The 25291-nt window shown below is 47.1% G+C and overlaps 1 protein-coding gene across 2 annotated transcripts in view; it reads right to left on the reverse strand.

The window, feature by feature from the left end:
• Positions 1-25291, reverse strand: part of CD276 (CD276 molecule) — a 52150-nt gene that overhangs the window by 19469 nt on the left and 7390 nt on the right. For both annotated transcript variants that reach the window (XM_081887806.1, XM_081887805.1), the window contains exons 2-4: positions 15038-15162; positions 5575-5925; positions 908-1258 (exon numbers count right to left, since the gene is read on the reverse strand). In XM_081887806.1, coding sequence (XP_081743932.1) covers positions 908-1258; positions 5575-5925; positions 15038-15086 — 751 coding nt within the window. In that variant the 5' untranslated portion in view covers positions 15087-15162. The remainder of the gene's footprint in view (positions 1-907; positions 1259-5574; positions 5926-15037; positions 15163-25291) is intronic.

A 25291-nucleotide genomic window follows, 5' to 3' on the forward strand; every position in this document is an offset into this window, starting at 1 on the left:
CTGACAATAAGAGCTGTCCAACAGTAGAACTGACCACCTCGGAAGCTGGTGAGCTGTCCTTCATTGAAGGTTTTGAAGCTCATTCACTGGAGGTTTCTAAAGAAGTCCCAATGAAAGAAAAATGGGTTTTCAAGTGAAAGATAATAGACTCTGCAGGGATGGAGAAGCTGACAGCAAAAATAAGAGATCAAAAAGATGGGAACTTTGCTGGAGGTTCTTTTCTGACTATGTGAGAAAAAAGCTATACTCAAATGTAATCACAAGCAGGATTTGAATAATAGGAAGGAGAACAAATGAATGACTGTGACATAAGTTATAATACAATAAATGGCAGCTGTGGCAGCAGATAAAGGAAAACAACAGGAACATCACGGATCTAAGGATAGGAAGTCAAAATGTAAAAATAATAATATTATATTGAAAGTGAATTGAAGAAGATTGGAAAACGTTTATTGAATATATGGGAAATAATTGTGTACAGCTGAAAACGCTGGCAGAATTAAGATAAATTCAACAGTGTAAATAAGTTTTGATGGATGTAATAATGGAATACTGAATGGTATAGTTTCTGTAAAATATGCAGGGTTTATGATATGTAAAATGAACCATAGAAAGAGAAGAAGGGAAGTCATGGATATCTTAAGAATGTAAAATGAGTATTTTGAATTGTAAAACAGAAAATTTAATTTTATATATAGGGATTCCTGAGCTGTGATTCCTGCATTGCAGAGGCCTGGCAAGAGGCAAACCTTCCAACTCTAGAATTCTAGGTTCTTTGCTTCCCTTTCCCCACCTGGCCTTGATTCTATGGCTTTCCTGAGCAGCAGCCAGACCTTTCTCACACAGAACCCCCCAGCAGCATGCCAGCCCCCAGCCATCCTCCCCTCCCTGCTCCCACCCAGCTGACCTGTGATGGTGACAGAGGCGTGGGTCTCCTGCCGCAGCAAAGGGTTCCTCACTAAGCAGCTGTAGGTGCTGCTGGGCTCCAGCACCACCCGCAGGATGCTCCGCACATCGAAGAGGCCTTCCTCGTTGGCCACCTGGGAGGTGGTGATGTTCTCCGTTATGTTGTTGCCGCGGCCATCTTGCCACAGCACCGTCGCCTCAGGGTAGCCAGAAAAGGTGTGGCATATCACCCTGACCAGGTCTCCCGGCTTCAGGTTCTTGTTGGGCTCCAGGTTCAAGTTGGGCTCCAGGTTCTTGTTGGGCTCCAGGTTCAAGTTGGGCTCCAGGTTCAAGGTGGGCTTGGAGTAGAAGGCTGGAAGATGAGGAGGTGGTGGAATGCTGTTCAGCCCGCAAGTACATCCCTTATCATATATCAACAAAGGTAACATTGAAAAAAACTCACATTACAGTCATACCTCAGGTTGAATGTGCTTTAGCTTTCAGGTTGCGCTCCGCTCGCCATGTGCAGACGCTCAAAATGACGTCACGCACATGCACAGAAGCGGCAAAATGCGACCCATGCATGCACGTCTTACATTCTATTCAGGATGTGAACGGGGCTCCAGAACGGATCCTGTTCGCATCCCGAGGTACCACTGTATTCGAAATGCATTATATTGCTTGCAAAAAAATGCATATATTAGCAAAGAAGTTTCACTGGAACGCTAAGGAATCTTTGTGATCTTTTTTCTGTTTAAAGAATTGCAAATTGATGAAGAAATGTAAGGGACTAAATGTAAGATGGGGGAGGGGGACCAGGACTCAGCCTTTAGCAATGGTTCTCAAAGTGCGTGATGTACCTGTCAGGATGCTGTCAGCGGCTCCCGGCTGGTTGCCCAGGAAAGTATAAAGACAAGGGAAAGTTTCCTACCGTCCTTTTTTATTTCAATCTTCACAGAGAGAGGCTCTAGAACCCAGCCTCTTGGATAATGGCGTTGTCCCGAGTGAATTTCCACCCCTGTCTCTCCCACTTCCTCATTCGTCTCTTCTACGGGTGTTGCTACATGCCCTCAGCCTTTGAGCTCTTTGCTCTCCTACTTTTAAGGCTCGCCAGGTTCTGGGAGGTGGAGGGTCTGGGATGCTTTCTAATGACAACGTGTCAGCTGGGTGTTGCTCTGACTCGCCCATGATTTCCCAGCTTTCCCCCTCATCTGCCTCTGAGCTGCTACCTCCGTCAACCCCCTGTTGCCAATCCATCCTGCCTTCCTCTTCCTCCTCCCTGGAAGGGTCAGGATGGGGAGACGGTCTCCACCATTCCTCTTCTGCCCAGTCCAGGTCAATCAACATTTAAACATTTCAGTGTGGTATAGCATAATAATCATAGTAATCATTTATTATTTATACCCCGCCCATCTGGCTGGGTTTCCCAAGCCACTCAGGGTGGCTTCCAACAGAATATTGAAAACATGATAAGACATCAAACATTAAAAACTTCCCTAAACAGGGTTGTCTTCTAAAAGTCAGATAGTTGCTTATTTCCTTGACATCTGATGGGAGGGTGTTCCACAGGGCGGGCACCACCACCAAGAAGGCCCTTTGCCTGGTTCTCCGTAACCTCACTTCTCGCAGTGAGGGAACTGCCAGAAGGCCCTCATAGGAGGTCCTCAGTGTCTGGGCAGAACAATGGGGGTGGAGACGCTCCTTCAGGTATACTGGGCATAGTACAATAATAATAATAATAATAATTTATTATTTGTACCCCGCCCATCTGGCTGGGTTTCCCCAGCCACTCTGGGCGGCTTCCATAGAAACCAGAAAACACTAAAATATCATACATTAAAAACTTCCCTGAACAGGGCTGCCTTAAGATGTCTTCTGAATGTCAAGTAGTTGTTTATCGTTTTGACATCTGATGGGAGGGCGTTCCACAGGGCGGGCGCCACTACCGAAAAGGCCCTCTGCCTGGTTCCCTGTAGCTTTGCTTCTCGCAATGAGGGAACCGCCAGAAGGCCCTCGGCACTGGACCTCAGCGTCCGGGCAGAACAATGGGGGTGGAGACGCTCCTTCAGGTATACTGGGCCGAGGCCGTTTAGGGCTTTAAAGGTCAACACCAACACTTTGAATTGTGCTCGGAAACGTACTGGGAGCCAATGTAGGTCTTTCAAGACCGGTGTTATGTGGTCTCGGCGGCCGCCCCCAGTCACCAGTCTAGCTGCCGCATTCTGGATTAGCTGTAGTTTCCAAGTCACCTTCAAAGGTAGCCCCACGTAGAGCGCATTGCAGTAGTCCAAGCGGGAGATAAATAGAGCATGCACCACTCTGGCAAGACAGTCTGCGGGCAGGTAGGGTCTCAGCCTGCATACCAGGTGAAGCTGGTAGACAGCTGCCCTGGACCTGCGCCTCCATGGATAGCTGTGAGTCCAAAATGACTCCCAGGCTACGCACCTGGTCCTTCAGGGGCACAGTTACCCTATTCAGGACCAGGGAGTCCTCCACACCAGCCCGCCCCCTGTCCCCCAAAAACAGTACTTCTGTCTTGTCAGGATTCAGCTTCAATCCATTAGCTGCCATCCATCCTCCAACCGCCTCCAGGCACTCACACAGGACCTTCACCGCCTTCACTGGTTCTGATTTGAAAGAGAGGTAGAGCTGGGTATCATCTGCATATTGATGGACACCCAGTCCAAACCCCCTGATGATCTCTCCCAGCGGCTTCATATAGATGTTAAAAAGCATGGGGGAGAGGACGGAACCCTGAGGTACCCCACAAATGAGGGCTCAAGGGTCTGAACAATCATCCCCCACCACCACTTTCTGAACATGGCCCAGGAGGAAGGAGCGAAACCACTGTATAACAGTGCCCCCAGCTCCCAGCCCCTCTAGATGGTCCAGAAGGATGTTATGGTCGATTGTATCAAAGGCCGCTGAGAGATCCAGCAGAACTAGGAAACAGCTCTCACCTTTGTCCCTAGCCCGCCGGAGATCATCAACCAGTGCGACCAAGGCAGTTTCAGTCCCATGATGAGGCCTGAACCCCGATTGGAAGGGATCCAAATGGTCCGCATCCTCCAGGCGTGCCTGGAGTTGTTCAGCAACCACACGCTCAATCACCTTGCCCAAGAATGGAAGATTTGAGACTGGGCGATAGTTGGCCATACTGGCTGGGTCTAAAGATGGTTTTTTAAGAAGCGGTTTAATCACCACCTCTTTCAGCGGATCTGGGAATGTTCCCTCACAGAGGGAAGCATTCACCACCCCGCAGAGCCCATCGCCCAGCCCTTCCCGGCTTGCTTTTATTAGCCAGGATGGGCAAGGATCAAGGAGACAGGTGGTTGGTTTCACGCGTCCAAGCAGCCTGTCCACATCCTCGGGGGTAACGGATTGAAACTGATTCCATGCAACTTGACCAGACAGGGCTCTAGCACTCTCCCGCCCCAGCCCCGCTCCCACGGTGGTGTCTAGCTCCTTCCGAATATGAGTGATTTTATCTGCAAAAAACTTTGCAAAATCGTTGCAGGAGATCTTGGGGTCTTTACAAGCCCCGGTGGTAAAGGTGGTTCCGTTAAATTGCGGACCACCTGAAAGAGTCTCCTGCTACTATTTTCTGCAGATGCAATAGAGGCGGTGAAGAAAGTCTTCTTCGCCGTCGCTATCGCCACTTGGTAGGCTCGACGTTGAGCTCTAACCTGTGTCCGGTCAGATTCGGAGTGAGTTTTCTGCCACCGACGCTCTAGCCGTCTCAGCGATTGTTTCATCGCCCTCAGCTCCGAAGAAAACCATGGGGCTGTCCGGGCTCCATGCAATCGGAGAGGGCGCTTCGGAGCCAGACAGTCAATAGCCCTGGTTAACTCCGCATTCCAGCGGGCCACCAGGGAATCAGCTGAAAGGCCATCAACATGGGATAAAGCATCCCCTACCACTCTCTGGAAACCATTTGGATCCATTAAGTGGCGGGGGCGGACCATCCGAATTGGTCCCACCTCCCTGCAGAGGGGAAGGGTCGCGGAGAAGTCCAGTTGCACCAGGAAGTGATCTGACCATGGCACTTCTTTGGTTTCACTTTTACTTAGTGTCAGATCACCCACGTCACTAGAGGTGAATACCAGGTCTGAGGCATGTCCATGACTATGAGTTGGGCCCAACTTATTCAGGGACAGCCCCATGGAGGCCATGCTTTCCACGAAGTCCCGAGCGGCCCCTTGTAAGGTCGTGTCGGCATGGATGTTAAAATCCCCTAGGACAACCAAGCTAGGTGTCTCCAGGAGAACATCCGCCACGACCTGAAGCAGCTCGGACAGGGAATCCTTGGTGCAGCGGGGAGGTCGGTACACCAAAAGGAATCCTGTACTGCCCCTATTGCCCAACTTCCAGAACATGCACTCAGTACAATATAGTATCAAAATATTATTATTTTTTATTTGCAGAATATGTAGCTGTACGGTTTTATACTTTCTAGATGTCCTGTGATCATATTATAAAGTAGTTGTGTTCTGTGTTACAAACTGAGCACTGCTAGAGGCTGTTTCTGCTTGTCTTACAATGCATTTCTTATCGATCAAAATGTTGGTGAGCAAATTTTTATTCTGAAAGGATGTCCCCAGGGGGAAGGCTTGAGAACCGCTGGCCTCGGGACTCCCGGAGGGAGGGTGGCCGATGGCCCCTGGGGAGCCCTGGTGCCCTCCCTCTCACCTGCCACCTGCAGCGTGACGGCCGCGCTGCTGTAGCCCTGGACTTTGACGAAGCACGTGAAGCTTCCCTCATCCGCAATCCGGACGCGGCGCAGCAGCAGAGAGACATTGCCCCTGGGCAGCTGGTCGTAGAAGAGAGCCGTGCGGTTGGTGTAGCTCCTCCCCTGGTTGGCCAGCTGGTCCTGCCCTTCCGCAAAGCTGTGCACCAGCCGCTTGGTGTCCGTCAGCTGCCAGATGAGGCTTAGCTGGTCCAGGCTGAAGTTGGCATCCGGGGAGAAGGAGCAGCGCAAAGTCGCGTCGCGGCCAAAGAGGGTGACCACGGGATCGTCGGGGACCACGATTTCGACAGCTCCTGGTTGCGAGGAGGCAAGCGGGGAGAGAAGGCACACAGCAGTGAGATTTCGGCAACAAAAGGGAAGGCTACACAAACACCAAGCCCTGGAATAATAATAATAATAATTTATTATTTGTACTCCGCCCATTTGGCTGGGTTTCCCCAGCCACTCTGGACGGCTTCCAACAAAGATTAAAAATACATTAAAATGTCACACATTAAAAACAGGGCTGCCTTCTGATGTCTTCTAAATGTCAGGTAGTTGTTTTTCTCTTTGACATCTGATGGGAGGGCGTTCCACAGGGCGGGTGCCACTACCGAGAAGGCCCTCTCACTGGTTCCCTGTAGCTTTGCTTCTCGCAATAAGGGAACCGCCAGAAGGCCCTCGGAGCTGGACCTCAGTGTCCGGGCAGAACGATGGGGGTGGAGATGCTCCTTCAAGTATCCTGGGGCTTTGAGGCTGTCTAGGGCTTTAAAGGTCAACACCAACACTTTGAATTGTGCTCGGAAATGTACTGGGAGCCAGTGTAGGTCTTTCAAGACCAGTGTTATGTGATCTCGGCGGCCGCCCCCAGTCACCAGTTTAGCTGCCACATTCGGGATTAGTTGCAGTTTCCAAGTCACCTTCAAAGGTAGCCCCACGTAGAGCGCATTGCAGTAGTCCAAGTGGGAGATAAATAGAGCATGCACCACTCTGGCAAGACAGTCTGCGGGCAGGTAGGGTCTCAGCCTGCATACCAGGTGAAGCTGGTAGACAGCTGCCCTGGACCTGCGCCTCCATGGATAGCTGTGAGTCCAAAACAAGGCTTGTGCTCTTGCTCACAGCCTCCTCTCTTGGCTGAATTGCCTGTATTAGCTGCATCCTGGTTTGTGCAAACCAGAGTTTGCTGTTGGACGCCAACCACAGCTTGCACTCACTCAGCAAGTCAAAGCTGGGAAGCAGGGCAGCTATTCCCGCTTGGTGGGGTGGGGGGCAAAGGAGCCCAGCCGTGCTCCTTCTGGGGTGGTTTGTCCACCTTTGGCCCCCACCCTGCACTCAGCTCTTGCCTGTGGTTTCCAGAAGCATGTGACAGTGGCCACACCCAGGAAATGGCTCTGACTGGATGGCAAAACTAGGTGAGGATAGCTGTTGGGTCTCAAAACCTTGGTGGGTTGCGGAATCCTGCTGCAGGTGAAGGCATGCCCTGGCAGATGGAGCAGATGAGATCAACAGTGGATAATCCAACAGTCAAGAAGGCAGATTCTCCCCTTTGTGCAGTGGAAAGTGAAGGGCAGATGGGGCTCATCAACCTGGGAAGGGAGCCCACTGAGAAGAAAATCTCTGGTCCTAAACCTTCGCTGCCTCGTGGATTATCTTCAGGAGAAAGAAGGCTATGGAGGAAAACCTTCACAAATCCAGAGTGGAGTCTCTGAGATGGTGGGATGGTGCCCTGCAAACCTCCTTTCAGCACAAGCTGGTGCCAAATGTATTGCTCTGCTTTTCTTTGGACCACAACAAACAACACAAGCAACACGATGACCAGTATACTAGATAGCACTGCAATTCTTATTGCATAATATATATAATTTAGTACAGTGGTAAGGGTAAAGGGACCCCTGACCATTAGGTCCAGTCGTGACTGACTCTGGGGTTGCGGCGCTCATCTCGCTTTATTGGCCGAGGGAGCCGGCATACAGCTTCTGGGTCATGTGGCCAGCATGACTAAGCCGCTTTTGGCGAACCAGAGCAGCACACGGAAACGCCGTTTACCTTCCCACCGGAGCGGTACCTATTTATCTACTTGCACTTTGACGTGCTTTCGAACTGCTAGGTTGGCAGGAGCAGGGACCGAGCAACAGGAGCTCATCCCGTTGCGGGGATTTGAACCGCCGACCTTCTGATTGGCAAGCCCTAGGCTCTGTGGTTTAACCCACAGCGCCACCCGCATCCCTAGTACAGTGGTACCTCAGGTTAAGTACTTAATTCGTTCTGGAGGTCTGTTCTTAACCTGAAAGTGTTCTTAACCTGAAGCACCACTTTAGCTAATGGGGCCTCCCGCTGCTGTCGCGCCGTCGGAGCACAATTTCTGTTCTCATCCTGAAGCAAAGTTCTTAACCTGAAGCACTATTCCTGTGTTAGCGGAGTCTGTAACCTGAAGCGTATGTAACCTGAAGCGTATGTAACCCGAGGTACCACTGCACAAGAAAAACAGAAACAAAATGTGTACACTTGTAAATTCTCTAATATATTTGAAATCAAATGAACACACGTCTGTCAATCTTTGAAAGTCCGTAGAAGTATAATAAGTCTATAGTTGAAAGAAAGTAATAGATGCTATCCTGTGGGCTAAGCGGTAAAACTTTTTAGGCATTCATAGTGCCGAAGTAGTAAGTGAATAACAATGTAGGACAGTGATCACGAATAATCTGACTGTTTCTCTGGAATCTTCTTCAGCACAACCCATAGATTAGAAAAATGCACAAGGAGCAGTGGTCATAAGGATATGTAACCATATTAGAGAATTTACAAGTGCACACATTTTGTTTTTGTTGTACTAAATTATGTATATTATGCAATAAGAATTGCAATGCTATCTTAGTACAGTGGTACCTCGGGTTACAGATGCTTCAGGTTACATACGCTTCAGGTTACAGACTCCGCTAACCCAGAAATATTACCTCGGGTTAAGAACTTTGCTTCAGGATGAGAACAGAAATCGGGCTCCGGCGGCGCAGCAGCAGCAGGAGGCCCCATTAGTGGTGCTTCAGGTTAAGAACAGTTTCAAGTTAAGTACGGACCTCCAGAACGAATTAAGTACCTAACCTGAGGTACCACTGCATACTGGTCATCATGTTGCTTGTGTTGTTTGTTGTGTTACATTTGCAACACAGGGGTTTGTTGTTCCTTTAGGCCACATCAGTGAGGCCAAGAGAGGGGTCTTGTCACCTGGGCAGCGCAGGGCCTGCTTGCATTGATATGGAACTATGTGGTCCTCCAGGCTAACCTTAAATATGACACTACCTACACAATGCAGATTCCCTCCAGCCCCTCTGTGCACAGGAATAGATCCAGTGGAAAGGAATCAAAGGGGAAATGTGTGGCATTAGGAAGCGGTGTGATCCTCTCGGCTCCAGAACACAGCACTAGGACCAAAAGGAGTCAGGAGCCACGGCAGAACACTGCTGCCCCCTGCTGCCCAACAGGAGGTGTTGCAACTTTTTCCTGATTAAAAAAGCAACGAATCAGCATGGGGACGACTAGACACTGACAATAGCATTAACTGCAGGTGCAAAGCCCGCAACCACCTTCCATCAATCAAGTATGAGTGACAGCAACAAGGAAAGGCTTGAGGTTTCTTTTGCAGCATGGATCTACCCTCTCTTTTCTGTGCCAGATGAAGGGGGAGCCTGAAAAAAGGACAGCGTCGGGCAAAAACTAAGGAAGAGATTTGCTGGGTCAGACAGAAGGCCTGCCCAAGCCTGCCATCCCATTTCCCATAGGGGGCAAACAGAGTCCTCTAGGACAGCCTTTCTCAACCTGTGGGTCCCCAGATGTTGTTGGACTACAACTCCCATCACCCCTAGCTAGCAAGGCCAGAGCTCAGGGATGATGGGAGTTGTAGTCCAACAACATCTGGGGACCCACTGGTTGAGAACCGCTGCTCTAGGACATGGATCAGCAAACTAAGGCCCAGGGGCCGGATCCAGCCCAATTGCCTTCTGGATCCGGCCCATGGACGGTCCGGGAATCGCTGCGTGGATCGGTGTGGGGATTCTGATCATTCAGGCTGCACCATTCCCCCACACACAGACACACACTGCGGCGGCACCTCCACCCTCCCTCCTCCTGGCTTCTCCCCGCCCTGCCTAGAGGAGGAAGGGGGCTGGACTTTGTTGAGCCGATTTTGACCTGAGCGCCATTTTAAGCAGCCCCTCTCCAGAGCCAGCCCTTTCGCACTGCTCATCGTCCCTCCGCCACCGCCAGCCCCTGCCACTCGCAAGGCACAGGTAAGCAGCCACTGGGGCTCATTCAGTGCTGTGGCGACGGGAGGGAAGAGTCGTGGGGGGGGGGAGAGATTTCTTTTCAAAATATAGTATTTTTCGCTCTATAAGACGCACCAGACCATAAGGCACACCTAAGTTTTTGGAGGAGGAAAACAAGAAAAAAAATATTCTGAATCCCAGAAGCCAGAACAGCAAGAGGGGTCTGGCTTCTGGGATAGCCGCGCAAAGCCTCTTCAGGGCAGTGGGATAAAGGCTAAGGCAGAAGCCAGGAGAGGCGCTTCGCTGAAGGGGCGCTGTGCAGCTCTCCCTCTCTGCGCAGCGCCATTCGCTCCGTAAGACGCACTCACATTTCCCTTACTTTTTAGGAGGAAAAAAGTGTGTCTTATGGAGTGAAAAATATGGTAGTCTGGCCCACCACAAAGTCTGAGGGACAGTGGACCAGCTCCCTGCGGAAAAGGTTTGCTGATCCCTGCTCTAGGAATCACATCCTGACCTCTATGCACACTCACACAGAGAAAATGGTATTCAGTGGTACTCTACCTTTGAACACAGAGTCTCTATTCAGCCATCACGGTTAAAAGCCAAACAATGACCTAGAATCCTAGAATTGTACACTTGGAAGGGACCCTGAGGGTCATCCAGTCCAACCCCCTGGAATGCAGGAACATGCAGCTGTCCCATATGGGGACTGAACCTGCAATCTTGGCGTTATCAGCACCAGGCTGTAACCAACGGAGCTATCCTCTGGGAATTCATCTAATTGTGCCATCTGAGTAAGAGCACCGCAGCAGAGGCTAGGAACCTTTTTCAGGACAAGGGACGCATTTCTTTCTGGGCAACCTTTTGGGGGCCACTTGCCGGGGGTGGGCAGGGCCGGAGGCAAAAGTGGGTGGAGCAAAGGATGTATACTTTACCTGTCAACCAGGATTGACTAGACAATGGGCAATGGTTTTAATTTCTATAGCAAAGGTGTCAATGGACCTTAAATTACAACTTACCGTATTTTTCGCCCTATAGGACGCACTTTTTCCCCTCCAAAAATGAAGGTGAAAAGTGTTTGCGTCCTATGGGGTGAATCCAGGCTTCAGGAAGCTATCCGCCAGCCTTCGGAGCGCAGCAGGAGTTCCCGCTGCGCTCCGCAGGCTTGCGGATAGGTGCTTGCAGCTTGAAGTCCGGGGCGTGCAGCGGGCTACAGCGCCGCGCTCCCCGGGCTTCGGATAGCAGCAAGCTCCGGGAGCGATGGTGAGGTTGAGCGCAACCTCGTCATCGTTCCCGGACCCATTCTGGGGGCTGGGGTTTGGGGAAGCTCGGGCTTCCCCCGCCCCCAGCCCGGCAAGCTCGGGGGGAAAAAGATTTTTTTTCTTTATTCCCCCCCCCCAAAAAAAGTGCGCCCTATGGGCCGGTGCGCCCTATAGGGCGAAAAATACGGTATACAACAAAAAACAATTTTTAGAATTTATTGGACTCCACTACGTTTGTATAGAACAGGACTGTCTAGAACAGCATTTTATTGGAGGTGTAATAAGGATAATGCTTCTTTAAAACAGGTTTTTACAATGTCCTGCACTTACTAAGTCTTGGGAGAACATAGTGGATTATATAAATATGACTGTGCGGAAAAGCTAAAATTTTCAGAGACTATTCTTATTTTGAACTATATACCCTCTATATGGGATTTGACAACTGGACAACGTAAATGGATTCTCTGTGCCCTTACTAGGGCCAAAAGACCGATATTGCTGCATTGGAAAGAGAAATGCACCTTGTGATAATTAATTCCATCGTTTAATCATGCACTGCGTGACCCAAAGCAGAGGCATGTTCTCCAGCAAAACTGTGGTAAGTTCAGAAGCAACTGCCTATGGAAAGGTAAAGGGAACCCTGGCCGTTAGGTCCAGCGGTGCTCATCTCACTTTATTGGCCAAGGGAGCCAGCATACAGCTTCTGGGTCATGTGGCCAGCATGACTAAGCCGCTTCTGGCGAACCAGAGCACGGAAACGCCATTTACCTTCCCACCGGAGCGGTACCTATTTATCTACTTGCACTTTGACATGCTTTTGAACTGCTAGGTTGGCAGGAGCAGGGACCGAGCAACGGGAGCTCACCCCGTTGCGGGGATTCGAACCGCTGACCTTCTGATCGGCAAGTCCTAGGCTCTGTAGTTTAACCCACAGCGCCACCCGCATCCCTTAACTGCCAGAAATATTTCTATAAGAAACACTGATTGATTAATCTGAAATTACAGGGAACCCTTTCAGTTCGCCTGGTGAGCAGGGTTGCGAGGAAGGAAGCACAGGCGTCTGACTAACCATAGTGCTTATTACTAAACAGGCTTGTTATTGTTTCTAAGCAATTCCGAGTTTGACTTCCCCAAGTCGCCTTATTATGTAGCGGGGGGGGGGGGGGAGGGAGATTGGAAGTTCCTCCATTTGCACACTAGATGTCACCCTTGATCTGATTTTATGAATCCAGTCGCTGCAAGGCGAATTGTCTATCAGTGCTGAGCATCATGAAAGAAAATCATGAGGAACAGTTCTCTATCTGAGAACTGAACCTCATTGCAGAGTACGGCTACTCCTGTGTGTGTGAATCCTGGACGGATCCCAAATTTACATAAAAACCCAGTCATACAGCTAACTGAATATCAGAAGCTGCCTTCTGCTGACTCAGACCATTGGTCCACCTGGTTCAGTGCTGCCTGCACGGACTGGCAGCATCTCTCCAGGGTTGTGGGAAGGCCGTCTCCCCCAGCCCTACCTGGAGATCTCCAGGGATCGGACTTGGGGCCTTCTGCATACAAAGCAGATGATCTACCCCTGAGCGTCAGGGCTGGATCATCAGCAGGTCAGAAGGGAGACTCGGAGACTCGAAGTGAAGCCAGATTTTTAATAATAATAATAATAAAATTTTATTTATACCCCGCCCTGCCCAGCCAATACCAGCTAACAACCAATAATAAAAACAAGTTGATTAAAATACAACTTAAAAAAACAAGATTAAAATACAACATTAAAACATTAAGATGCAGCCCTCTTCACAGGAGGAGAAAGGAAAAAAGAAAGAGGGAGAGGGAATCTAATCGTTTCCAAGCCAAAGGCCAGGCGGAACAACTCTGTCTTACAGGCCCTGCAGAAAGAAATCAGATCCCGCAGGGCCCTGGTCTCATGAGACAGAGCATTCCACCAGGCTGGGGCCAGTGTTGGAAAAGCCCTGGCTCTAGTTGAAGCTAATCTAACTTCCTGACAGCCCGGGACCTCTAGGGTGTTGCTATTTATGGACCTTGAGGCTCTCCGTGGGGCGTATCGGGAGAGGCGGTCCCGTAGGTACGAGGGTCCTAGGCTGTGAAGGGCTTTAAAGGTCAAAAGCAGCACCTTACATCTGACCCTATACTCCACCAGGAGCCAGTGCAGATGGAAAAGCACTGGGTGAATATGTTCCCATGGCAGAGACCCCATGAGGAGTCCTAGGCTGTGAAGGGCTTTAAAGGTCAAAACCAGCATACAAGCAGAGAACATGCAGGGGATGTTGCCAAGTCTAGCTCTCGGCCCCTCCTGCTTCCGCCTAAATCTCTGCCTCCAGATGTCTCCCACGCCAGCATAAACTCCAGGGAGGAGGGCTGCCCCTTTGGCTTTCTGAGCTTTCTATTCAGCTACATGCAAAACCCTGTGTAATATTCCTTTTCAACCTGGGAAGGGAGGAGATGAGGGATGGGCTGTTGCTAAGTGGTTAGAGCAGGGGTCTCCAAACTAAGGCCCACGGGTCAGATAAGGCCCAAGGGACTCGTTTATCCAGCCTGCGGTGACCCCCACCACCCACTGCCACTGCCCACTCTTACCGGCAATGCGCTGCGCGGCTGCCCACTTCCGGGTTGGAGGAGCACCAGAAATAGCTTGTGCACATGTGCAAGCATTATTTGCGCATGCGCAAGCATTATTTCCAGTACACGTCTGGGTCAGAGGAGGCCCATGCACATGCACACAAGCTATTTCCAGTGCTCCTCCAACCCGGAAGTGCACCAGAAATAGCATATGCACACACGTATGGGCATGCGCTCCCCCGCCCACCGGCCCGCCGTGCAATCGGCGCTGGAGACACCGGCCCAAGGCGCATTAAGTTTGCTGACCCCTGGGTTAGAGCATCTCCTCTGCGTGCAGAAGGCTGCAAACCACACTTAGTACCTTTGCCTGGAGTTCCTCAGTCCTGAGTTAATGTATGAAGCTATTTTGCACTGAATCAGGCTCATAAGCCACCTAACTCAGTACAGTGGTACCTTGGTTCTCAAACTTAATCCGTTCCAGAAGTCTGTTCCAAAACCAAAGTGTTCCAAAACCAAGGCGTGCTTTCCCATAGAAAGTAATGCAAAATGGATTAATCCGTTCCAGACTTTTAAAAACAACCCCTAAAACAGCAATTTAACATAAAGACTAATGAGACCATTGATCCGTAAAATGAAAGCAATAATCAATGTACTGCACTATAAAATAAATAAGAGAGTATTGTAGATGATAAAAACAACAACAACAAAAATTCTTACCTGCACTGATGATGGTCATTTTTTGGATGGGTTTTTTTTCTCCATTTCCGCAGTCACACAATCAATCAGTCAGTAGCTGAAGTGGGTTCCGCACAGTCACAAAAACAAATTAACCGAAAAAGCCGCAAAAACAAAAACGCAAAATAAATAGCAAAAACAAAAGCACCAAACTCAATCTGTTCCGGGTGTCTTTTTGACTTCCAAAATGTTCAATGCGATTGGTGCAGGCGCCCCGGAAACAATAGCCGACAGCCACATCGGACGTTCGGTTTCCGAAAAACGATCGAAAACTGGAACACTTACTTTCAGGTTTTCAGCGTTTGAGAACCAAGGTACCAATGTACTTTTTACTCTGACAGCCATAGTCCAGGGTCTCAGATGAGAGATTCTCTCATCCCTGGCCACCTGTGAACCAGCGGACAAACGTAAGACTAAAGAGAGCAGGGCATGGTCAGGAAACCTCGATTTCCCCTCTCTTCCAGCCTGCAAAATCCTGGAAATATTTTGAAATACGTGTAAAGGTCTGGGTCTCGCTCCTGAAAAATCAGAGGCCCCTGAATGGAGGACAGAATCTTGCCGAGGCAAAACCCACAAGCATCCCAACCCCTTACCAGCCAGTGCTGACAGCAGAAGACCAGCGATCCACAACTGGAAGCACATCTTTCTTGCAATGTTTGTTCCCTTCGGGACGGAGCACTGGGATGCAATTTTAGGGAGAGCAAATCTTCACACCTTCCTAGGAGAAAAAAAAGGAACAAAAAAAAATCAGCCATGAACTCCTCAAAAGACGATTCCATCTCTGGATTAGTCAGCTCCTTTTGATAACCCTCAGGGACTTCTAGAGAAGATGGGGCAAAGCACACCTGAGGAACCTGTCGCTCTGTGATGCAGCTGGACTCCAACTCCCCAGGGTCCAAGCCAGCAGGTCCAATGGTCAGGGCTGAGAGGAGTTGTAGTCCAACAACATATGGAGGGTCACAGCTTCACCACCCCTGAAATGATCACACATCCTGCCTCTGCTTATCCCTCTGCAGTCCCAATGACCCTTTCGGATTTATTTATTTTTTTGAAGAATATTTATTAAAGTTTTCAATAGTAATACAATAAAAATCAAAAAGAAAAAAGAAAAAATAACAAAAATACAAAAAAATAATTAAAAACACATAAAGTTTCCGTTACTTATTTTCCATTAACTTATTTCCCAGACCTCCTCGTACCTCCCTTTTTTGTATTCCAATTCAAATTGTTAGTTCAGCAAATCAATAAATTTTATTTTATTTTATTTTATTTAAAATTTTTATTGGGTTTTCACATTTTATATAGACAAACACACATAAAAAGACATAACAATGCATATATAATTTTATACCCTTACTTTCTTTACCTTCTTTCCCGGACTTCCCCACATCCCCCCCTTCCCCCCTCCCAATTTCATGATTAACCCAGCAAGTTATTTCGCAAATCAATAAATTTTAACCTATTTCTAAACCTTTTTTCCCCCATATTCTCTTAAAGCATTACAGCTGGAAACCACTTAATTTCTATCCGACATCATTCTAACATTCATTAATTTTGCAATATTTCTGTAAATAGTCTTTAAATTTCTTCCAATCTTCTTCCACCGACTCTTCTCCCTGGTCTCGGATTCTGCCAGTCATTTCTGCCAATCCCACATAGTCCATCACCTTCATCTGCCATTCTTCCAAGGTGGGTAGATCTTGTGTCTTCCAGTGCTTTGCAATGAGAATTCTTGCTGCTGTTGTAGCATAAATAAAGAAAGTTCTATCCTTCTTTGACACCAATTGGCCGACCATGCCCAGGAGAAAGGCCTCTGGTTTCTTCAAGAAGGTATATTTAAATACCTTTTTCATTTCATTATAAATCATTTCCGACCCTTTCGGATTTTAGATTGGAATCTCTTCGGGGCAGGGAGCTTCTCTCTGTAAAGCAGGGCTGGGAAACCGGTGGGCCTCCAGATACTGTCAGGATCTAACTCTCATCAGCTACAGCCAGCAGGGCCAATGGTCAGGGGTGGTGGAAGACGTGGTCATGCAGCATCCCCAGCCCCACTGATGTCGCCAAGTCAGCATCACTATACAAAACAAGGACTCTGAAACAAAACAAAGTCTCTCTCTGCAAGACCCGTTGGCTGTGTCGGAGATTGCCAAAAGGCCAGTAAGGCACACATTATTACTACTAATGGAATTTCTATCCTGCTTAATGCCAAAATAGGCTTTTACGGAGTATACCAATGGAGTATACCAATGATAGAATCATAGAACTGCAGAGTTGGAAAATGGCGGAAATGACCGGCAGGATTCGAGACCAGGGAGAAGAGTCAGTGGAGGAAGATTGGAAACAATTTAAAGACTATTTACAGAGATGTTGTAAAATTAAGGAATTTTAGAATAATGTTGGATTGGAACTAAGTGGTTTCTAGCTGTGATGGGTTAAAGGAATATGAAAAAATGGGTTTATATAAGTAAAAATCTAAGATTGTAATAATTTAAGAATAAGATCTGGGTAGCAAAAAGAGGGAAAGAAATTGTTGAATTAATAATTTGATTTGGAATACAAAAAAGGGTGGTACGAGGAGGTCCGAGAAACAAGTAAATGAAAAATAAGGAGATGAAAAGATTGATTGTTTTTAACAATTTTTGTTGGATATTTTTTCTGTTTTCTGTTTTTTTATTTTTTCTTTCTTGTAATGTAAAATCCTTAATAAAAATTATTATATATATAAAAAAATAGAACTGCAGAGTTGGAAGTGTCAGTGTTTGTAAAAAGCAAAAGGGTTCTGACCTCCCTTTGTCGCCTCAGCCTGGTCCTCGGACCCATGTCGGCATAAAAGAGTCCACCAGAAGAGTATCCGGGCAGAGTACTTTCTGCTTTTATTCTTAAAAGTCTTTCTGCAAAAGCAACTGACCAACTGTACACACATCACCACTATCAGCTTTCACCAACCAACCCAACATTTCTCACTCTATATATACAACCCGGTGCAGGCCGCTGACTCATGCTGACCCAGCTTTTTTAAGCATTAAAGAAACAGCGGCCATTTCAGCCGTGACAGGAAGGGACCCCAAGGGTCATCTAGTCCAACCCACTGCAAAGCAGGAATCACAACTAAGGAGTCCCTAATAGTTGGCCAACGAACCTTCGGAAAGAGAGGCCACCACCTTCTGATATGGTCTCCTAAGACCCCTAGGTCTAAATAAAATACATTTTCCCCTCCCCTGCACTATATCCCTGCCTACTTTTTGAAAACAGACTACTTTCCTTGGTGTGCCTGTTTTCTTCATTCTATTTCAGAATTTGTAAGCATGTGTGCTATTTCCTGAATTTCTGAGATAAATGGAAAGAATGATTCATTCTCTAGACCATGTTCCCACTTACATCTTGTATTTGCATTATGTTGTTAAGTTATATGGAATTGTTTACAACAGGCATGGCCAAAGCCCGTTATGGGGGCCTAATGAGGCCCCCGTGACAGTATATGTTCTGTAAAATTGTTTTTAAAAAGCTCAGCAACTTTAAGGTTAAATCCTTAAAAAAGCTCAACAACCTCTGGGTAAAATTGTAAAACTTGGGTCAGCCCTCACACATGTTCACGTCATCAAATCTGGCCCTCTTTGAAAAAAGTTTGGGCACCCCTGGTTTACAATGCTTGAGAATTCAACTCCAACATTGCGGGGGGGGGGGTAACTGTTAAATAACTTGGGCTTTTTAAAGCCCCAAAGTCGTTCTCCCCCCCCCCCCCTGTTCTACTAAAATAGTGCTTTAAATACCTGGCCATTATTTGGCAGACCCTGATGGGTCTAATACAGGGGTACCTCGGGTTACAGACGCTTCAGGTTACAGACTCCTCTAACCCAGAAATAGTACCTCAGGTTAAGAACGTTGCTTCAGGATGAGAACAGAAATCGTGTGGCAGCAGCAGGAGGCCCCATTAGCTAAAGTGGTACCTTGGGTTAACAATAATAATAATAATAATAATAACAAATAAATAAATAAATAAATAAATTATACCCTGCCCTTTCTGATTCAGAAAACTGGGCTCAGAGCGGCTAACAACAAATTTAAAACACTTAATTGTGAGACAACAAAAAACAGTATAAAAGTGTGAATAACAATAAATTCAAAGTTCTAGAATCAATTTAGGAGGAAATCCATCCATAGTTTCAGGTTAAGAACGGACCTCCAGAACGAATTAAGTTCTTAACCCGAGGTACCACTGTACCCAGTTGTCACTGCAAATACTTTTTGAAAACAGTTGCAGGCATACTATTCCTGGGGGCTCTGGAGACAGAAAAGTATGGAAGGAGCTACCAGCTCAGGAAGTAGCTGCAGCTGGGCTGCTCTTCCTCCCATTTGCTGTGGAGGTTTTTTCAAGGGGGGGGCCGGCGGCGGAAGCATCCAGACAGTGAGGAGATTCATTTGTCTCACAATAAGTTGTGTGCCAGGCTTCCGCTTGCTGAAACTCAGCCAGGAATGTTCCCCCAGTTCTGTGCAATTTGCAAAGGATGCTCACTGTGCCTGACCAAAGGGACTGTTCTAATGTGCATTTTATTATCGGTTTATTTGATGCATTCATAGCTCAACTTTCTTCCTCCAAGGTGCTCAAGGTGTCTTACCTGGTCCCTCCCCCTTCCTCATGTAATCCCCACAACAAACCTGTGAGGTAGGTTAGGCTGAGAGGCAATGACTAGCCCCAGGACATCCAGTCAGCTTCAACCCTGGTCTCCAAGGTCCCAGTCTGACACTTTAATAACCATTATATCACACTGGTTCTATGGATGTTTACGGTGTAATGCTTTTCTGTATTGACTGAAACCAGAACAACATTTTTGGCAATGCGTTCATCTTAATTGCTGCAATTCTTCCTAATAATGATAAATTCATTCTACCCCATATCTCTGGATTCCTTTTTATTTAGTTCCAAATCTTTTCATAACTGTCCTTGAAAATATTAATATTCTGGGTTGTAAGCCAAATTCCTAGATACAGTGGTACCTCAGGTTACAAACGCTTCAGGTTACAGACTCCGCTAACCCAGAAATATTACCTAGGGTTAAGAACTTTGCTTCAGGATGAGAACAGAATACGTGCAGCAGCGGTGCAGTGGCAGCAGGAGGCCCCATTAGCTAAAGTGGTGCTTCAGGTTACGAACAGTTTCAGGTTAAGAACATACCTCCAGAACGAATTAAGTTCTTGACCTGAGGTACCACTGTATTTAACTTTTGTATGAATCTCTATTTCTATGGTCTGGTATAGCTCTGTTTTGTCTGGTTCTGGTAAATTTTTAACTAACAGCTTTGTCTTATTTTTATTTAATTTAAAGCTTGCAACTTGCCCAAACGTTGTAATGCTTTTTTGTAAAACGCTAATCAAATTTGTGGGTGGCACCAAACTGGGAGAGGATTCAAGACCACCTTAACAGAATGGAGAACTGAAGCCCAAACTAACAAAATGAATTTCAGTCGGGACAAAGGTTATATACTTACAAAGGAAAAATCAGATGCACAAATATAGGATGAGGAAATCCTGGCTTGACAGTAAGGTAAAGGTAAAGGGACCCCTGACCATTAGGTCCAGTCGTGACCGGCTCTGGGGTTGTGGCATTCATCTCACTTTATTGGCCAAGGGAGCCGGCATACAGCTTCCGGGTCATGTGGCCAGCATGACTAAGCCGCTTCTGGCGAACCAGAGCAGCGCACGGAAACGCCATATACCTTCCCGCCGGAGTGGTACCTATTTATCTACTTGCACTTTGACATGCTTTCAAACTGCTAAATTGGCAGGAGCAGGGACTGAGCAACGGGAGCTCACCCTATTGCGGGGATTCAAACCACCGACCTTCTGATTGGCAAGTCCTAGGCTCTGTGGTTTAACCCACAGCGCCACCCGTGTCCCTTGGCTTGACAGTAGTGCATGTGAAAAGGTTCTAGGGGTCTAATCAACAGAAGTCAAGTATCCAGATCAAGGGAATTACATAGTACCTATCTATCCCATCTTGGTCAGACCACACCTGGAGTCCTGTGTCCAGTTCTGGGTGCCACAAATCCAAGAAAATTATTGACAAGCCGGAACATTTACATTTGGAGGATGGCCAGGATTATCAAGGGTCTGGAAACCAAGCCTTGTGAGAAATTGGTTGAGGAAGTTGGGTATGTTTACCCTGGAAAAAAGAAGACTAAGAGGAGATCTGATAGCCAAATATCTAAAAGGCTGCCATGTGGAAAAACAGGCTTGTTTTTTCCTGCTCTGGAGGCCAGGACCTGAATCTATGGGCTCAAATTACAAAAAGGAGATTCTGACTAAACACCAGGAACAACTTTCTGACAGTAAGAGCTGTTTGACAGTGGAAAGGTCTCCCTTGGGAGGTTGTGGACTCTCCTTCCTTGGGGTTTATAAACTGAGATTGTATGGCCATCTGTCAGGGACTCTTTAGTTGGGATTTCTGTTGGGGTCATTCCAACTCTCTGTGATTCTGTGACTAAACCACAGACCAGTTCGTGGGCCAGCAGCCGCACAAATGCTGCCATCATACAGGATGAGAGTTTCTTTTTTTCTGTAATGTCTCAGGGCACTCCCATGGTGGTTCACAGAACAAAATCAAAATATAAAACCACAAAATATATAATCAATATAAAAACAACAATCCCTCCCAAAAAAGCCCCACATTTTAAAAGGGCATAGGATGTCAATCAACTTTAGCTGCTTTAGCCTTGAGCCAAACAGAATAAAAATCAGAAACAGAATACATACAGTAACAGAAACCTTAACACATTTTTTTTTCTTTTTTAGATGTATTTCCAATACAGAAAATCCCAAGTTTATTCTCTGGGTTGATCCAGATGGCAAATCAAGAGTATGGCTTTCATTAAACATCTATGCCAGAAATTGTGGGAGCTGTTGTCTCAATTAGCATAGTTGTTGTCATTCAACCAATAAATCATTAATTTACTTGCTAATACAAACCAGTAATCAGGGCTATGCAAACAGGCACATTAACAGGACATAAAAAAGAAGAAGTAATGCATCAGACCCAGAGGTATGCAATTTTAAATTACAATGTATATTCTGGTATCTTCCCCTAAAGAAATGTAGATGGTATTATGTTAAAACCTAAGAAAGGTGGTCAATGTTGCTTTCAGCCCAAGAGCCAATATTGCTAACTTTCACACAGACAACTGGAAACAGAATTAACACAGCAGATCCTCATAACACTTAATATAGCTACAATCTCCATGACTGCTCACCTCCATGCCAAGATCTGCCATGTTGACTTTGAGGCAAATTCCATTCAAAGGTCTCCTACACCATTACTTATAAACTTCCTCCTTGAGATTATTCTGCCATGAAAGGTCCTCTGCACTATTAATTAGAAACTTCCTCCATGAGTTTATTCTGTCTCTAACTGTGTCCTCTTCAGAGGAGCAATGGTATTACCAATTAATTGCCTCTTAACTGGGCAGTTCTTATTCCCCTTGGAAGGGGGATTTTAATTACTGATTTCCTCTGATTTGTATCTAAGCATTTCTCTGTGTGTGTTTTGAATAAACAGGAAAGCGGGGCAAATGCAAATGAAAGGCAATTAAAGCCTCCACCCCAGAGAAGAGGAAGTGACTTATTAAGAGACTTATTATTCACATAAGAAATGTGAAATATAAGCATGCTAAATAACCAAAGAGTGACCAAACAGATTCAATTCCCAAAGTGGTTTAACAATCAGTCTCTCTTTACAAGCAACTCTGAATTATAGCTCTGTGGGGAGGTTCTCCTAGCACTCTCAGCACCGTTAACAAACTACAGCTCCCAGGATTCTTTGGGGAAAGCCATGGTTCTGTAATGTATGTTTCTGAGCACAATTCAAAGTGTTGGTGCTGATGTTTAATGCCCTAGACAGCCTCAGCCCTGTAGAAGAGGAAGAGGAAGAGGAAGAGGAAGAGGAAGAGGAAGAGGAAGAGGAAGAAGAAGAAGAAGAAGAAGAAGAAGAAGAAGAAGAAGAAGAAGAAGAAGAGGTTTCCTCAGCCACTCTGGGCGGCTTCCAACAAAGTATTAAAATACAGTAGTCTGTTAAACATTAAAAGCTTCCCTAAAGAGGGCTGCCTTCAGATGTCTTCTAAAAGTCTGGTAGTTGTTCTTCTCTTTGACATCTGGTGGGAGGGTGTTCCACATGGCGGGCGCCACTACCAAGAAGGCCCTCTGCCTGGTTCCCTGTAACTTGGCTTCTAACAGTGAGGGAACCACCAGAAGGCCCTCGGCGCTGGACCTCAGTGTCAGGGCAGAACGATAGGGGTGGAGATGCTCCTTCAGATATACATTGAAGGAGCATCTCCACCCCATCATTCAGCCCAGATACTGAGGTCCAGCACTGAGGCCCTTCTGGCAGTTCCTTCACTGTGAGGTTACAGGGAACCAGGCAGAGGGCCTTCTCGGTAGTGGCACCCACCTTGTGGAATGCCCTCTCATCAGATGTCAATGACATAAGTAACTATACAACCTTTAGAAGACATCTGAAAGCAGCCCTGTGCAGTGGTACATTGGTTCTTGAACTCAATCCATTCTGGAAGTCCTTTCGACTTCCAAAACGTTCAAAAACCAAGGCACAGCTTCTGATTGGCTGATTGGCCCCGGGAAAAATGCTGACAGCCGAAACGGACATTTGGCTTCTGAAAAACGTTCACAAACTGGAACACTTACTTCCAGGTTTGTGGCGTTCGGGAGCCGATTTTTTTTGTTAACTAAGCCGTTCGGGAACCAAGGTTCCACTGTATAGGGAAGCTTTTAACGTTTGATGTTTTGTTTTGTTCCTTTATGTTTTGTGGAAAGCCGCCCAGAGTGGCTGGGGTAGCCCAGTCAGATGGGCAGGGTATATATAAAAAGAATGGAGGTTGAGGAGCATGGTCAGTTTGGGGGCAGCTTGTAGGCAAAACCCTCTAGGTCAAAAACTTGGTCTAGGTGTCCCCTTACTGTTTCAAACTTGCCTGGGAAGATCCCTTAGACCAGGGGTCAGCAGACTTTTTCAGCAGGGGGCCAGCCCACTGTCCCTCAGACCTTGAGGGGGCCAGACTATATTTGGGGGGGGGAGAATGAACGAATTCCTACGCCCCACAAATAACCCAGAGATGCATTTTAAATAAAAGCACACATTCTACTTATGTAAAAACATGCTGATTCCTGGACTGTCTGCGGGCCAGATTGAGAAGGCGATTGGGCCGGATCCAGCCCCCGGGCCTTAGTTTGCCTAGCCACACCTTAGACATTCTACAAAACACAGACAGCTATCAAAGACTTGCCTAATTCTAGCCACTGCCCTTTCCCCACAGATTCCTGGCACTCTAATTATCATTCTCATTGTGGCGTGTGTATTTATTTTTATATAAACCCTGGAACTATCTATTTATAAAAGCTTGTCTGTGTTTGTATTTTAAGCCATAGGATGATGCAGCCTCTTCCTCCAAGAGTTCTCCTGGTTTTGCCTTTTCTCGCCAACACACCACTGTAATTGTCAAGTCTGAAATGCTTCAGGGTTACTGGATGAAGTCATCGCCAGGCCCCCAACACACTAGACATGTAACTCTACCGACAACAGAACCAGAAGGCTAAAGAAAGGGCAGCAAGCTCTCCTAAAAAGGGAAAGGGACCCCTGACCATTAGGTCCAGTCGTGCCCAATTCTGGGGTTGTGGCGCTCATCTCGCTTTATTGGCCAGCATGACTAAGCTGCTTCTGGTGAACCAGAGCAGCGCACGGAAACGCCGTTTACCTTCCCGCTGGAGCGGTACCTATTTATCTACTTGCACTTTGACATGCTTTCGAACTGCTAGGTTGCCAGGAGCAGGGACTGAGCAATGGGAGCTCACCCCTTTGTGGGGATTCGAACCGCCAACCTTCTGATTGGCAAGTCCTAGGCTCTGTGGTTTAACCCACAGCGCAACCCGTGTCCCAAGCTCTCCTAGAACTGGTCATAAAGCAGAGGGGTGTGAGGAATTAAATTCAGCTATATAAAATAATAAGACAGCATATTACCTAACTCCAAGAACTGGAATTAGTTTTTAGGTTTTTTTAAAGGAGGAAGAAGTTATTGCTGGAGGCTTCTACTGCAAGCCACAAGGAGAGATCGAATTTGTGCGTGTGTGCTTCAGATCCTCCAGGGAAACAAATAGGGATGCAACCTATTGGAAAAGTAACGTATCGATTTTGCCTTGAAAATGTGAGAAAATGACAGGGCTCAGAAGCAGCTAAAGGAGAAAGCAATTGCTGGATTCTTCAGGGGAATTAGCCCAAGGACCCGAATGATACCTACGCTGGTTGTGAGTTTGTTACTTGTTTAGTCATATCCGACTCTTCGTGACCCCATGGGCCAGAGCACACCAGGCACTCCTGTCTTCCACTGCCTCCCGCAGTTTGGTCAGACTCATGCTTGTATCTTCGAGAACACTGTCCAACCATCTCATCCTCTGTCTTCCCCTTCTCCTTGTGCCCTCAATCTTTATCAACATCAGGGTCTTTTCCAGGGAGTCTTCTCTTCTCATGAGGTGGCCAAAGTCTTGGAGCCTCAGCTTCACAATCTGTCCTTCCAGTGAGCACTCAGGGCCTATTTCCGTAAGAATGGATAGGTTTGATCTTCTTGCAGTCCATGGGACTCTCAAGAGTCTCCTCCAGCACCATAATTCAAAAGCATCAATTTTTGTGAGTTTGTTACTGGGCTTTGCTAAATTGAGGTAAAGGTAAAGGTACCCCTGCCCGTACGGGCCAGTCTTGACAGACTCTAGGGTTGTGTGCTCATCTCACTTAAGAGGCTGGGAGCCAGTGCGGTCTGCAGACACTTCCGGGTCACGTGGCCAGCGTGACAAGCTGC

Source organism: Podarcis melisellensis (genome assembly GCF_964234715.1).
Source record: "Podarcis melisellensis genome assembly, chromosome: 14".
Taxonomy (NCBI): Eukaryota; Metazoa; Chordata; class Lepidosauria; order Squamata; family Lacertidae; genus Podarcis; species Podarcis melisellensis.